Source organism: Vigna umbellata, chromosome 1 (assembly GCF_029865625.1).
Source record: "Vigna umbellata cultivar VRB3 chromosome 1, Vumbellata_1.0, whole genome shotgun sequence".
Classification (NCBI taxonomy): Eukaryota; Viridiplantae; Streptophyta; class Magnoliopsida; order Fabales; family Fabaceae; genus Vigna; species Vigna umbellata.
Window position 1 is genome coordinate 42,245,694 of NC_142165.1, and position 16,457 is coordinate 42,262,150.

The 16,457-nt window shown below is 31.4% G+C and overlaps 3 protein-coding genes across 4 annotated transcripts; all 3 read left to right on the forward strand.

Moving 5' to 3' along the window:
- Positions 1-1,169: 1,169 nt before the first annotated feature.
- On the forward strand, positions 1,170-4,821 carry LOC124824181 (calcineurin B-like protein 8). The gene is made up of 9 exons (XM_047296564.2): positions 1,170-1,294; positions 2,007-2,143; positions 2,460-2,542; positions 2,687-2,746; positions 3,212-3,320; positions 3,433-3,485; positions 3,613-3,693; positions 3,803-3,915; positions 4,251-4,821. Exons 2-9 carry the CDS (start codon positions 2,053-2,055, stop codon positions 4,303-4,305), a joined length of 645 nt encoding a protein of 214 aa, XP_047152520.1. The 5' UTR covers positions 1,170-1,294; positions 2,007-2,052; the 3' UTR covers positions 4,306-4,821.
- Positions 4,822-6,641: 1,820 nt separating this feature from the next.
- LOC124824180 (calcineurin B-like protein 7) lies at positions 6,642-9,786 on the forward strand. The gene is made up of 8 exons (XM_047296563.2): positions 6,642-6,784; positions 6,885-6,967; positions 7,224-7,283; positions 7,411-7,519; positions 7,597-7,649; positions 7,771-7,851; positions 7,965-8,077; positions 9,123-9,786. Exons 1-8 carry the CDS (start codon positions 6,715-6,717, stop codon positions 9,277-9,279), a joined length of 726 nt encoding a protein of 241 aa, XP_047152519.1. The 5' UTR covers positions 6,642-6,714; the 3' UTR covers positions 9,280-9,786.
- A 2,681-nt stretch (positions 9,787-12,467) lies between these two features.
- On the forward strand, positions 12,468-15,484 carry LOC124824214 (phosphatidylinositol 4-kinase gamma 4). 2 transcript variants are annotated; one of them, XM_088103186.1, is made up of 2 exons: positions 12,468-14,412; positions 14,768-14,884. In XM_088103186.1, the coding sequence occupies exons 1-2, from the start codon at positions 13,078-13,080 to the stop codon at positions 14,831-14,833; spliced, it is 1,401 nt and encodes a 466-aa protein (XP_087959312.1). In that variant the 5' UTR covers positions 12,468-13,077; the 3' UTR covers positions 14,834-14,884. The 2 variants fall into 2 exon arrangements, with proteins under 2 accessions (XP_087959312.1, XP_047152570.1); XM_047296614.2 differs by lacking the exon at positions 14,768-14,884 and adding an exon at positions 14,891-15,484 and having other exon boundaries at positions 12,475-14,412.
- Positions 15,485-16,457: the final 973 nt, after the last annotated feature.

The following is a 16,457-nucleotide window of genomic DNA, read 5'->3' on the forward strand; positions in this document are numbered from 1 at the left end:
AAAAAACTAAAGCTAAAAAAATAAAACGCAACTACAACAATTCCTCTATTTGATTAATTGATGTGTAACAGAATCGTAAAATTGATGATACAAGTACATTAAGATAAGACAATTAATCTTTCGAACATTTCATCTACGTATTCCTTTTGTTTGGAACATTTTGTGTGATTATAATAGGAGTTTTGCATTCTCACACAACAATACTCATTTTTCATCTCTAGTTAATGATAATAACATCCCGTGATCTTTGTTGGCAAATGTGTACTTTCACTGCTTGAGTATTCTGATTTAGTTAAAGCCTAATTAATAACATTTCTTACTTTAACATTTTTGTTGAAAAATACTTTTGATTTTGGCTTAGTTATGCAAAGTATTTATAATAGAGATTTATCATATATTATAATTCGAGAATTTTACACACATCTACTTTTATTCTGTCATTCAAGTAGGCATAATTTCTCATGCCAATTATTTGAATAACAACCACAAAGGGGTTGATTTGTATTTTCTATAATTCTTTTTTCTTTTTGAAGACATTTTTTAACTGTAATATTATTGACACCAAGAAGCATTCTTTAACACCACCAGTGGCCAAACGCTTTAATATTATTTTTTTATTTGTTTCTGTAATCAACATTTTCAGGTATTTTTTACTAGCTACTTTAACTTTTACGCTTAAGCAAAACATTTTTAAAAAATAATGATACTTTTTCATAAGTCTTGTTTCAAATACATAAGTATTGTTTTAGTCTTGTTTGCGAATATTTATATATACGTGCATGCCACTTTCAAATAGGAGTGGTTGGGAGATATAGTAAAATATATTAAATGACTTGTAATATATTTCAATTATGACTTTGTATAAGTGATTGACTAGTAATAGTTATATAATACTATAAATATGATATTAAATTCATAGTCATAAAGACATACAAGAGATTGTATTTTGTTGTTAGACATAAAAAAATATAAAAAAAAGGTTTATTTTGCAAACATTTTTTTTTCTAACGAACAAGTAAATTTTTTTTTTCGTTTAATCCATATAATACCAATGCAAATGACAAGTGATTCAATTTAATATGAAATAACGTGCCTATCAAGCCCATTTACGAATAAACTATAAAGTGTAACTTTGAATATGATAAACATAATAACATATAAAATCAAATGTCGAATGCACGAACATCAATTAAAAGGAAGAAGAAGGACACGATCGTGCGAATGAAGCTGTCCTGGGTATACCTGTGAATATTTCTGTACTTTTGAAGGATATAACCATCTTCTTCTGGTTTCTGTAAGTCGCTTTTATTCCATGTAATGTTCCATGTTTTTTATTCTCTTCTCTCTTTAAACTCTAAGATGTTTGCTTCCATATCTGAGGACTGTTACAACCAAATAACAAAGATTTACTGCTTTTGTTGACATTTTTTTTCTCTGTTTCGGATAATTATTCACTATTAAATAAGTTCGATTCAATGATAAGTCAGATTTTTTCTAAGTCTTAAATTGAATTGAGATACTCGCTAACATTCTGACTTCATTGTATCTTTGCCGAACCATTGATGGTGAAGATCCTGTAATAGTATTTATGCTCTGAACTGACAGCTTTAATTAGATTGCATATACTCATACATATAGATTCCTTAAACTTTTATAATTTTCTCAGATTGTTTTGCAAAGTTTGCATAGAAAATTATCAACGTGCATCCTCATTTTTGTGGTATAGATGGGAAAAGCAACATAAAAGGACAAAATAAAGAGTGGAAAATGATAGATAAAGTGAAAGGAATTGAAGAGAGAAATAAAATAATAAATATAGCAGAAGATAACTCGTTTTGTAATACAATAAGGTAAACAATGTTTGAACTTGAAATATTTGGTAAATTACACAAACTCCCACTAGAGTTTGCATCAATTGGGTGAAAGAGTCTTAATAATGACACATTAGCAGAATCTTCTAGAGATTAATCGTGAACTTAAACATTTTTCTCTTTGATGTTTAACAGTGCTGTCTCTGACATAATTACATCCTATAATCCTTAAACTGAAATTATGTCAATGTCTATGAGCTGCTTTTGCTTGAAGAAAGCTAGACCAAAGACTAAGCTAGAACTATCCACCGTTCTTGCTTCGGAAACATCCTGTAAGTAGAAAAAACTTCATTCACACGCTATTTCTTTGATTTTTCATGAAATGAACCATGACTTCCCTATCATTATCAATCTGGCCATTGCCTTTGTGTTGTTGTTTTTGGAATGCCACTTATCAATAGACCAAACTAGCACATAGGATTCCATTTGAGGTTTTAGTTCTAAAGTTGTCACAACATTCTCATTCCAAATCGAAAACTTGTAGGTGACAGACCATAATTTTGGCATCATGTGTTATGCCAAACGTTTGTGGGGATCATGTTGGTTTTCGTATAACTTAACTCTCAGATGTCCTTTACCCTTTGACAGTTACTGTGAATGAGATTGAGGCTTTGCTTTGCTCGTTTAAGAAATTAAGTAGTGCAATTGTTGATGATGACTTCCTTCACAAGGTATTTCCATTTAAGCTTGTACTAGTGATAATGATTCCATTTACCCATGACCCTTCTATATTGCTGAATTGTCATCATAATTTTCTAAGCATTTTGATGGAACGAAAGTTAAAGGTGTTAAATTCTTGAAATTTTTATCTGCAGGAGGAGTTCCATCTTGCACTTTTTAATAATGATAGCAAGCAGAATCTATTTGCAGATAGGGTGCGCCCTTGTACATTTTTTCCTTTATTTTCTTACATCCTGTAAAGTGCACCATGCATCCAAGAAAAAAAGTGAATAGTACCAGAAAGTTACTTCACCAAATTGTACTATTATGTTATGCTTAGTGTTGCTTACAGTGTGAGAAATTTTATTCCTCCAACTAGGAGTAAGATAAAAGAGAAGAAAGAGGTTACATAAACAAGATGAGTAATGTGATAACAAAAAAGGTGATTATAAAAATGTTGTAACTTCTGATTATATTAATTATTTTTTACAAAATGTTTATACAATTATAATGATGGATAAAGATATTAACGAACTTTTGAATGGATCACCAAATATCTGAAAATTTAATCAGTGTATCAAAGTAACCACTGAATGCTTGTAATTCTGTGTATATTAAATGAAGACGAGACTCCAAAAAATCAATGCTGAAGATGTATGATTTTTGTCGGCAAAATGCAGGTATTTGATATGTTTGACATCAAGCGTGATGGAGTAATTAGCTTTGGGGAGTTTGTTCGCTCGCTGAGTATCTTTCATCCAAATGCCTCTGAAGAGAAGAAAATTGAATGTAGGACATCATTTGTTTGTTACATAAATCGAAAATCAAACGTTGTTTGTCTGTTATGCTTTTTTTGGTTATGCAAATTGAGCTTGATTGTGCCGATTTTTCTTTCTGGCAGTTGCATTTAGATTGTTTGACCTTACACAGAGTGGATACATTGAGCATCACGAGGTGAGTTACTACTCTAGCATTCTGTGGTCTTTCATTCGTTTACATTTTCACCTCTAACCACTTTTATAGTTTATGATTCGTTCTTATTATTCATGAATTCCCTTCTGTCCTTAATGGTGCACTCAAGTTGAAGGAAATGGTGTTGGCTGCTCTCACTGAATCAGATGTTACAGTTCCCGATGATGTTGTTGAAGCAATTGTGTACAGGGTTGTGAACCAAGCACGAATCTGTTCTTCAATTTCTCTATTTTTTTCCCAATCCGCTATTCAAATTTTTTTCCCTTATTGGTTATTTTCTTCTTCACGTAATGTTTCAGACAATGCTGGAGGTTGATTCAAAAGGAGATGGTAAGATAGATAACGAAGAGTGGAGAGATTACGTGACACAAAATCCTTCTCTTCTGAAGATCATGACTCTACCCTTTCTAAAGTTAGTCACTTTTCCGCTTCTTCTTTTTTTCCTCTTTGGGACAATTTACCACTCAAATTACTATTTTGATGCAAGTTTTACAAAAAATTAAAATTTAAGATAAATCATGTGAAATTGACACGAGAAGAAGTTATATAACACGTATTGAAATTTTGTCATTGATATGACTTATTTCAAATTGTAATAACTTGCATCACAATGATAATTTCAGTGTTAAATTACTTTAGAAAAAAAAAAACAAAAACTTACTTATCTGCGCAGTGAAACTTTAGCACTCATTCTTTTAGTGTACAAGTCTATTTATAAAATCATACCTGGACGATTCTGTTTATCAGGGATATAACCCTCGCATTTCCCAGCTTTATTTTGCACACTGAGATGGAAGACTAGCTATACTAGGCAGTCACACTTGCTCCTTGAATACATTGTATAATATGTTGAAAACACCAACCCGTCCCGTGTTCACTGCTTCAAAGACAGAAAAATTATATAGTACTAGGAAAGATTTTCATACTGATATCGAGAAACACTCTCAGTGTGGCCAAAAAACAATTGTATCAAAATCTCTATACTAATTTTTGGATATTGTTTTAGTTATTGATAAAATAACAAAAAATTTAGTGAGTTACGTGTTTAATTCGTTAATGAAAACTATCATGATTTGGTAGAATGCAGTATATTTAAACTACAGAGTAAATCTAAAAGAGTGTATTAGGAGGTGATTCTGCTTGGGAAGTGCAGAAATATGAATATGAGTAGCGGTCGATTGATTTGGAGGCCAAAATAAGAGCAAATTTCAAGATTTTGACGATAAAATATTGGCTGGTTAGAGTGTTCCTCATAAGAAAGATTTTGTAGATTGTCGAACAAAAAGAATAAATTTTCTATGCGTCTGCGGAGAATGCTTGTTTTGGAACATGAGAATTGAATTAGATTCGCGCTTTATTACCCAATTGGGTGGCACAGACGAACATGAGGACGCATCATCTTTGATGGTCATCGATTTTCATGTGCATCGAACAAATGGAGAATACAGATCCACTCGGGTGAGATACTACACTATTGCCACACCGTCCACGCCACCCATATTTGTAAAGATGTACCATACCGAATTGCAAACTTTCGCCAAAAAGAAAAGCAAACAGCCATCTATCGTTCTTTACTTCCACTCTCTTTTCTGCAAAGAATTTAACCAAACATTTGGTGTGCAGAGGAAAAAGAGAAAAGACGAAATAAAGTTAAGACAAAAAGTAAATGGGTTTGGCAGGATATTAACCAAAAAACTTCAAATACATTGTTAGTCAGTCTTCTAAATATATACGCAAAGGCATTTCCAATTACATCAGTCAACCTAATCATATTTTAATTGATGTTAATGAGATTATTTTTAGGATAAAGTCTATCAAAGGTTTTAACCTTCTCTCTAATAATATTAATAAACTTTACTTTTAGTTAATGTATGTTATAACTATTTTAATTTGCATCAATTAAGGTTGTCAAGATTTTTTTTACCAATGTTGACTAAAAGGCATTTCTAATTACATAAGTCAACGTAATCGTAGTCAAAATTGACCAAAAGTTTCTCCATTTGATAGTAGAAAAAATAAAATTTTTTTACCAACTTTAGTCTAAAATTAATACTAGTGACGTTAGTTCAAAATTAGTCATTGCAAATATTCTCAAAATAATAAACACAACAAATATCGACAAAAAGAATAGTTAACATTTGTTATAAACTAGTGATATCAACATTGATAAAAAAAATTCTGACTTACTCGAATGATATATAATATTATTCCACACTAATGGAAACAAAATTTAGTTATGTCAATAAAAAAATACTATGAACATTGGTTGAAAAAAATCTTTCTGACTTAAGTCTAAAAATAGTTTCAATACTGTGAATGAAGAAACTCCACCATTGGTTGAAAAACAAGTTGTCAATATTGATAAAAGAAAGCCCTGGCCTATGTTAGTAAGTTTTTTAAAAAATCTGCTATTATAAAAATTATCAATAAATAATTAATTAAAATTGACATCAACTAAAGATAATATTAATCTATGTCAACCAGAAATAAATGTATTTAAAGAGAAAAAAGAAAAATACAGTGCATGTTGATAAAGAAAATTTTAATTAATGTCGAATGAAAAATAACACTAACCTATGTCAACCAAAAAAATAACATTAATGATGTCGTTAAAAACAACCTTAATTAATTTTATTTTAAAAGAAACTTTCTCCAACATTAGTTGAAAAAATATATCAAGTAGATGACCCAATTTTGGTTCAAATAACAAGAGACAATGGTATATCCAACAATGCAATATTGAGCCAATAAAATTTTGGGAAGCGAAAATATCATATTATTTGTATTTTTAAAATAGAATATAAAATTGTCTAGTTTAAATTGACATCTTTATAAAATTTTAAATATTTTTAAAAATATATTTTTTTATTATAAAACACTTCAAATGTAAATTTCTCGTCGCAACTAAAATATCATTTAATTCTTATAATTGTCGCAACTTAATCTTAAAGTATTACTTATTCCTTTTTTTAAAGTAACTCTTAAACCTTGTAGCTTTATTTTTAACGAATATTTGCTAACTCTATCAAGGTATAATTAACGTGTATTTTGCGAAAAAAGAAATGATAGTCCTTAGCTTTTTCTATTTATTACTAAAACAAAAATATTCCTATTGTTCCCTGCATATTAGAACATATTTATAGTACGATGCAGTGCAATATCAAATTCTCGTTCCCTACCAGAGTATAGAACACAGAAAAAAGTGCAATTGATGGGGTGTTGTTGCTCCAAAGAGCGACTTCATCTTCAAGATCCAGCACTTCTTGCTTCCCAAACCTATTGTAAGCATTCTTTCTAATTTTGTAATCCCTTTTGTATTATGAGATTTCGTGTTCAACTTTCATTAATCAATTTCTTATTCCTCTGGGTATATTCGTGCAGTTAAAATTTCTGAAATTGAAGCATTGCATGTTCTGTTCAAGAAATTAAGCAGCTCGATGGTGGACGACGGGGTTATCAGCAAAGTAATTAAATTAAGCTCTTAAGTTCGGGCTCAAAACACTAAATAAACGCCGCATACCTCTTGTTTGAATATATTCTGCTTCGAGCAATTTAAGGAGCTGTTTCATATACTCAGTATATATTTCAAATAATCAAAGGAATTGTTGTTCACAATCGCTCGAAATTTCAGGAAACTGGTGTAATTTACCTTTATTCTACTATATTTGGCATTGTGCCACTTAATTAACAAAGGAGTTGTATATCTTGAATTTTATGCAGGAAGAGTTTCAGCTTGGAATACTTGGAAGCAGCAAGGAACGAAGCTTATTTACTGACAGGGTCAGTTTCTTCTTATTTAACTTTTATCAATTTACTGTGATAATAAAATGGTGGCCACTGACCTGTGCTACAATCTTTTTGAGTTTCTTTTGCAATGAGTCAGTGATAATAATAAATATGTTCACAGTTATTTCAATTATTTGACTCCAAAAGAGATGGGGTGATAGAATTTGGAGAGTTCATTCGAGGTCTAAGTGTCTTCCACCCAGCAGCACCACAAGCACAAAAAGCAGATTGTAAGAATTCCTCTGGAAAGTGTGAGTCTGCATGCTTTACTGTATTTATGCTGAAGCCTTGGTGTCTATTGTGGCAGTTGCATTTCGACTCTATGATATATGTCAAAAAGGCTTTATTGAACGCGAGGAGGTAAACAAAATATTGAGATGTTTAAGAATAAATTGCATATAACGCATGGCATAAACTATAGAAGTAACTCTGATGAACATTTAAAACCCGGTAGAGTGATTATATTTTTCAAAATATGAAGGTAAAAGAGATGATATGTGCACTACTGAGTGAGTCAGATCTGGTTCTGTCTAATGACATAATTGAAGTCGTACTTGATAAGGTATCAGCACTTTCCTTTTTCATCGTTAAATTATTGTTTGGGGATTAATTAATTCTTGTTTTATAAAACATGTAATTAAATATGTACTTTACCCCACTTGCATTGTTCCACAGACCTTCGAAGAAGCAGACTTAAAAGGAGATGGAAGGATTGATCCAGAGGAGTGGCAAGAATTTGTTGGTCGAAAGCCATCCTTATTGAGGAATATGACTATTCCTTATCTGAAGTAATATGCTCTTTTCCCTTTCATAGCTTTTGATGCTTATATAATATATGTTGTGGATACAGTTCTTTTTCTTGATGTTACCCACCAATATAAACAGACAAATTATCAGCAGCTTATTGCACTTGCACAACCTTTTTTCTAAATAGACTTCCATGAATGCAAAATCCTTTGCCTCCTGACATAAAAACGATTTCATTTTCAACGACCAATCGATTCCCCAATGGATGGACAATTTTAGTTCACTTTAATGTTAATTCCTTGTAGGCTTCGACCTATGTAACCTAGCTTGAAAAGTTAACGTTAATTCCTCCACAATTTTAGTTTGGTTATGCTATATTTTTAATCCCCGTGCCAAATTCATTTTTTTAAAAAAATAACATTTTTTCGAAACAATTTTTTAATTTGATGTTCATCACAAGTTAATACTATAATATTGTATATATAAAAAAAAAATTGAAGCTATATTTTCATATTTATACATCAATATAATATTCAATTTGATATTTCTGTAATCAAATTTTATTAGATGGCATGCAAATATCTAACCATGAAATGTCAAAGTGTCATGCATAGTAATAGTAATAGTAAATGTTGAGATTTGTAATATTATTATTTTTTTAAAATTAAATGAGATACATACTATAACTTCTAATTATAAGTGGAATGTAAAAGATATATATGCTCAAAATGTATTAAAATCAAACAATCTATAATTTACATGAACTTTCTGAGCTTAATTTTAAACTATTATTGTTTACATATTTTTACAATGTCAACATACTAAAAATAATCTTAAATATGACTTTTTAAAGTAATAATCACAAAATCTAGCAATTCTACCATGCAGCTAAAGGATTTTTTTTTAATGTTCTTCTTTATCATCCACTTCCTTTGTTACTACTACAAGGCTAAAAATAAGCTTGGTTATTGAAAAGATGTTGTCATGAATATGATATTATAATTGTTCTAGAAAAACATCAGAACTTCCTTCTGTTCCTGGAGATTATCCAAATTAGTTATAAACAGTAGTTACTTATCATTGCAGGGATCTTAATACACAGTTTCCTAGCTTTAAACAAACATCAGGCATTGAAGACTATACAAGCAGCTCCTCCCCTGAGAAAAACAGCAGTAGCTCCTTAGAAGGAGAATCTCCACAGTGTGAACATCAATATTACGCAACTAAAAGAGATAATCTTTGAATAATACATATACTATTCCTCTTATTTGCAATTTAAGCCTCAATTTCTTTCAAATGTTGCCCTAAGCAGATACATATATAACACACTGTCTTCTAATGTGAGTTTAGAAGTTGTTCTGTACTTGCAGCCTGGGCTACAAGCTACATGGGTTCCCCGATCAACCAACCAAAAGGAATGACACTTTTGTCGATTTTTGGTAGACAAAAACACCTAGTCATGCAATGTTAGCTGTTGCTTTCTGCACCCTGTCATATTTCTTCCAACACCATATCACTCCGGAATCTGGAAATATTTTTCTGAAAACAATCACTCCTTTTATTAAGAAAAAAAATTCTTCCTGAAGCTTTTTGATGAGGTGGACGAAGAAATTTGATGCATGTAAGAAGATTCTTGCTTTTAGGAAAGTCCAAATTGAATCTTCTCCAAGTATTTTTCATTTTAAATTTTGTCTCAAAATCTTTGTTACATCTTTTATGTTTTTAGTTAATGAAATTTGAGGTTAATTCACTTCTGGTCCTTCAAATTTACAAACAATTCATTTGAGTCTCCAAAATTTGAAAAATATGATTTTAGGTTTTTTTTTGGGAATATGTTGCTTGCTAAAACATTATTTATATATGTGTCAGATAACTTTTCTTAATGCCAATTAAGTTTAGATAAAACTTAACGTTTTTAAGTCTCCAAACAATAAATTTAAAAAATTATAATTATATTTTTCTAAAGTGAGATATTAAAACTATTTTTTTTAAAAAAAAATTGAATATAAAAATCAGATATGCCCTGAGTTTTAGAAAATAAAAATATAATTAATCCATAATTTAATCTCAGATTCTATAATCAAATGGAAATTTATTGAAATAACCCTTTAATACTAAACAAGTAAAAAAACACATGTATTACTGTTGACTTTTTCATTATAATAATAAAAAAATGTGTTAATATAATTTGTGAATGCAGTAAAAACATTTCCAAAAGTGCAAAATATGCATTGATTCTACGGTTAAATTTGATTAGTTAAATTATATATATTTGATAAAGAAAATACACTAAAATAAGCAAATAACACGAATAAGTAAATATGCATTAATTAACTTTTACTTGTAGATTATATTTTATTTATATTACTCTATATTGAACTTCTGTAATTAAATGATTATCAGTTGTTTTAGTAAAGTGCATTAAAAGAAAATTCAGATACTCACATGTGGTGAATATCTCAAATAAGAATATATATGATAGTGTAAAGTTATTCGAATGGTCAAGTTTCTAAGATATCAAAATTGTATTGTATAATAGGTATTACTACTTTTTACCACATAATCCAAAAAAAGAACTAAGATATGTATCATATGAATATAGAGTTTGCTCTAACTAGGTTGAAATTAAAAAAAAAGAAAAAAAAAAGAAGAGTAATTAACACGAGAAACATATTTGGGTCAAGGAGCATGTGATGAAGAATCATGACATTGGAAAACATATATCAATACACATAAAAAGTTGAATTATGTTGGGTCAAATAAAATTCATTAACATCTTTTCTCATTACTACAGTGCATTATTAGTACTAATGTAGATCTCAAAGTCATGGGACACCAAATCCCACATTCCCATAGACATAGCTGAATTTCATAACATTAATTTGCTTATAACAAAAGCTAAACCTATAGTTTTATTTACAAGTTGAAAGTTTTGTTCAGTGAATAAGGATCTTTAGGGAGCAAAAAGCAACACAAAATGAGTGAATCTGAAATTCAGGGTCATGAGACAAAATAAAACAAGTATCTATGTTTTTGCCAACTGCTTTTGTGAATGTGAAGGTGTTTGCTAAAGCACTGCAACTTTAATTCTAGGAAAAAGACAAACCCCTCATAGTACTCTACCATTGAATCTTCATTGCATTGCAATCTTCAAGATTCCGACAACATTATTCATAACTTCTTCTAATATAAATTACATATAGGTTTAATATCTCAATAGGTCCCTATTTTCACCTAGAATTTTAAATAGGTCTCTTTCTTTTTTGGCATCTCAATTGAGTTCTTATTTTTGTAAAATTGAATCAAATATAATATTTCCGTCAAATTGAAATGACGCCGTTAAGACATTTCACTGCAGTGGAGGTTCAATGGCGTCATTTCAATTTGACGGAAAGGTCCTATTTGATTCAATTGTATAAAAATAAGGACTCAATTGAGATAAAAAAAAAGGACCTATTTGAAATTCTAAATAAAAATAGAGATTTATTAAGACATTAAACCAATTATATAAAAACTAAACATCTTATAACATATTATATAAAAACCAATGCAATCTTCTTTTTACTAATAAACAATACATGAATTTACACGATTATACTGTAGTTATAAATTTATTAATTTCATAAAAAGTATCGTAAAATATATTTAAAAGAAAAGGAAATCAATTTTGTTTTAAAATTGTCTTTTAAACAGTATTATATTTTTAAAAATAAACACTTCCTTTTATGATGTTAATTATTCTTTTCAATCATAATATAAAAAATAAATAACAATAAATAATATTCTTTATTGATATAATATTTTAATAATTTTTAATTAATGTCTTTTAAATTATTATCATAGTAAGTTTACCCATTGAAGGGAGCTATCTAAGTTTAAACTTTGTTTTTTTGTTCCTCGCTTTAATATAGTTTTGTAACTAAACAATTATACCGTCTTATCACTCTTTTGCAACAACTAATGGCTATTGTGAATTTAAAAATTCCTTTAACAAATTAAGAAAAATTACGGAAGTTATTTAATTTGATTAATAACATGACCTTTTCTTGAAAAATTATATTATTTTTTGAATTAGTAAAATTAACCACTAAAAAGTAAACACGTAATGAATTCAAAATAGAAAATCTTCAATGTTCATTATTGCACATCTAACATAATTTTCCAATACATTTAAATTTCATATTTAACTTTCATTAATAAGTAGTACAGTATCATTAAGACGAAGAAGACTCAAATTAAATACTGCCCATAGTAATAATCTTAAATTAAAAAAAAATTGAAACAGAAAAAGTAATAATACCGCTTAATTTCCATGAATTCACACTAATGATGGTCATTAAGCTATTAATCCTGGTTAAATAAGGAAACGGATTGCTGTTAAGGTTGACGGCAAGAGGTAGGTTAAAAAGAAAATAAAAGCAAGGAAGAATAGGGTGTTAAGTCACCGTTATAGTGGCTGGGTCAAAACTGTATAAAAAGGCAACGGCTACAATACCGTTTATCTCACACACTCTTCCTTTCTTCTACAACGTCACTGGTTTATCGGACCAAGAAGTTCGGTCCCTCACTCACTGTTGTGGTGTGGTGATAACACATAACACACCACGTACATCGATATCGGAAAATGCCACAATCCCATTATTCTTCTCAATTCTTCCGCAATTCATCACCCTCTCTGCGACCATCCTTTCCTTTTAAGCTCTTCATTCTCTCACTTTTTCCTTTGGTTCTTTCCTCTTGGTAAGAGTCCCCTCTCGCTTGCTTCGCTTCCACCATTTGTTCGAGAGTTATTGCTTTTGTTTTTGTTTTTACCGTTATTCTTCATTCCATCGTCCAGTTCCATCATCCATTCCCGCAGCACAATCAAAATTCCCTTCTGGGCACCTCAAAAACAGGTTCTCTGTCTTGTTTATTTGGGTCCCATTGAGTTGTATCATCAAAATAATAATTTCGGAGTAAAGCAGAAAACGGGTAAGATAAGGTAAGGCAAATTGGGAACCCGGGACAAGAAAAAGGGAAAAAAAGTGATTGACTTTGAGAGATGTCAATTGCTGAGTTTGCTTTGAGTTCAGTTTGCGAAGAGAAGGGGCAATGGGAAGGGCAGCCGGGACATTGTTCTGGTGAGCCAATCTTGATTTACCTCACTGTGGATGGCGCTGTGACCCCAATGCGCGTGTTGGAGTCTGATTCCATTGCTTCGGTGAAACTGAGGATTCAACAGTGCAAAGGCTTCGTGGTGAAAAAGCAGAAGTTGGTTTTCGGTGGCAGAGAGCTAGCTCGGAGTGGTACTCTTATCAAGGAGTATGGTGTCGCTGACGGCAATGTTCTTCACATGGTTCTTCGACTCTCTGATCTTCTTTTCATTGTTGTGAGGACCGTTTCTGGGGAGGAGTATGAGTTCCACATCGACAGACACCGAAATGTGGGTTATCTGAAACAACGCATTAGAAAAAAAGGGGAAGGTTTCATTGATCTTGAGGATGATCAAGAGCTTTTCTGCAATGGTGAGAAGCTCGATGATCAGAGTGTCTTCCATGACATATGCAAGAGTGAAGACGATGTGGTTCATTTGATAATTAAGAAATCGGCCAAGATTAGGACCACCCCGATTCAGAAGGATTTGAAGCTCTCCGTGAAGGCACCAGGTGAAGTAGTGAAACATAATAGGGACAAACATGTTCACATAGCAAATGTGCCACCTGACGTATGTTTTTGGTTGGAACCAATCATTCTGAATCCCAAGATCAATTTTTTTCCTTTCCTCTGGGATATGATAAACTCCACATTTGAAGGTTTGAAGAGAGGAAACGACCCTATTAGGTCCTCTGAGGGCACTGGAGGGACTTACTTCATGCAAGATTCAACAGGTCAGGAGTATGTTTCTGTTTTTAAGCCAATGGATGAGGAACCGATGGCTGTGAACAACCCAAGAGGTCTTCCGAGTTCAACCAATGGCGAAGGTTTGAAAATAGGGACAAAGGTTGGTGAAGGAGCCTTGAGGGAAGTTGCAGCATACTTGTTGGATCATCCAAAGAGTGGGCCACGTCTGTTATCAGGTGAAGAAGTAGGCTTTTCTGGTGTTCCCCCTACTGTTATGGTGCAGTGCCTACACAAAAAGTTTAACCACCCAAATGGGTTTTCTTGCTCCTCAAAAGATGTTAAGATCGGATCACTGCAGAAGTTCACTAGTAATGATGGTAACTGTGAGGACTTCGGACCCTGGGCTTTCCCAGTGGAGGAAGTGCATAAGATTACTGTGCTTGATATAAGATTGGCCAATGCAGACAGGCATGGTGGGAATATATTGATCAGAAAGGAAGCAGATGGCAAGATAAAGCTCATTCCTATTGATCATGGCTATTGTCTACCAGATAAAGTAAGCATTTCTTTTCCCATTATGTGCAGACCAATCATCCAAAATCATGTTGAAATACCGGCAAATATGATTTTAGATTAATACTCACATGTTTAGTGCTGGATCGAGGAATTAATTCTGAGTCCAATATCAAATTTAAACTGAAACAAGATCAAACACATCCTAATTCCACTTTTTTCTTCTGTATTTATGTTCTAATTTTGCATCCCTTTTGGCATCCACATTGCAGAACATATCCCATATGTGATTCTAATGCAGATAAATTATTTCCTTCTTGTGACATGATTAATTCCTTGAAAGATATGGAGGAGCATAATTTACTAGCTGTTTGTAACTTATTTTTTATGCAAACTAGGTGTGTGGAATAACTGAAGTGATCGTTGCATTGATGCATAGTACTAGTAAAGTTCACATTCTATGACTCAAGATTATTCTGATCTTGATTGAATATGGAGTGACTTGATTATTGTTTCTGCAGTTTGAAGATTGCACATTTGATTGGCTTTACTGGCCGCAAGCTCGTCAGCCTTACTCTCCTGAGACGATTGAATATATAAATTCTCTGGATGCTGAAAAAGACTTGGAACTTTTGAAATGTTATGGCTGGGATATGCCACTTCAGTGTGCTAGAACACTTCGCATTTCCACAATGTTGCTGAAGAAAGGTGTTGAGAGAGGCCTTACTCCCTACGAAATAGGAAGCATAATGTGTAGGGAAAATTTGAACAAGGAATCTGTGATTGAACAGATTATTGAGCAAGCCCAAGATTCCTTGCATCCAGGCATGGAGGAACCAGAATTTCTTGAAGCCATCTCTCAAAGCATGGATTCCCACCTTGAGAAGCTTGAAAAGTAGACTCTCTTTTTCTGAGTTATAGGTGTATTCAGTGTATGAGTCCATTTTGTGATGGACTGCAGGTTGCATAAACTGTGATATGGATTGATGTGTTCTAGACATAGGCCTCATCATCATGTTCTTGTCTATTTTTGGATGATTCTTTGAACTTTTTTTCAGGATTGTAATGTCGTGTTGAACATAAAGCAAGGGTCTAAATAAGATGTATTATACTAAGGTTTCATATATCATAGTAGAATTGTACGAGCTGTGACAAAGAACTGGATCTGTCACATGTACATAATAAATGTTACACGTTAGGTGTCACCCCTAAAAATGTAAAATCTTAGGGGGTTTATGGAATGAATTTTTTACTCTTTGCCTGCATCTTAGTTGGACTTGTCGCTATATGATAAGGGAACAAACAAAAACATGCAAGTATTGGAATGATTGTATAATTTAAATAAGCAGACATTTTTGTATGTGTTTTGAAGAACATTCAGAGTATTTCTTTTCTCTTGATGATTGTGTGTGGCTACGCATTGGCAATTTGGCATTATGATATGACATTGATTCAAGAAGAAAGTAAAAACGATTCTACTAATAGTCAAGAAAGTGAAAAAGACAATGACAACCATGTGGTCTGATTATGAGCATTGATTGTGCATAAGAAAGAAGAGACTCCAACATAAGTTTTGGTTAAGAAATAGATGATTTCCAAAATAATTATATTAATTTTTTATTTCACATAAATAATTTTTAATTTTGATAAGAACTTTTTAATTTTTTATAATTTAATGTTATCACTTTTTTTTTGTCTCACATAAACCACTCAAAATTAGTTGTTGCTTGGCGATTGGAATACAAAGATCTCTGGTTGGACATTGAAGAAAGGGAAGTAGATAGAAAGTCTACTTGCTATTTCATCATGAACACGAGAAGGTTTTTGCTAAATGTTAGTTATCATAGGCATTGTGCATATACTTAGTCATTCGTTGTTAATTTATAGTTAGTATTTGATCAAAGTATTTTTAACCTAACACATTCAATTAATTTTTTTTAATAACTTAGCTGTTAAATTAATTGATAAATTTAAATAAGTAATGTAAAAGGGTATGTGAATGTAATTTGTATTTCATAGATAAAATATATTGTGCTGGTTATATTGTTTTTTCTATGTTAATATTAAACCCTTGTTTTTAAAATATTA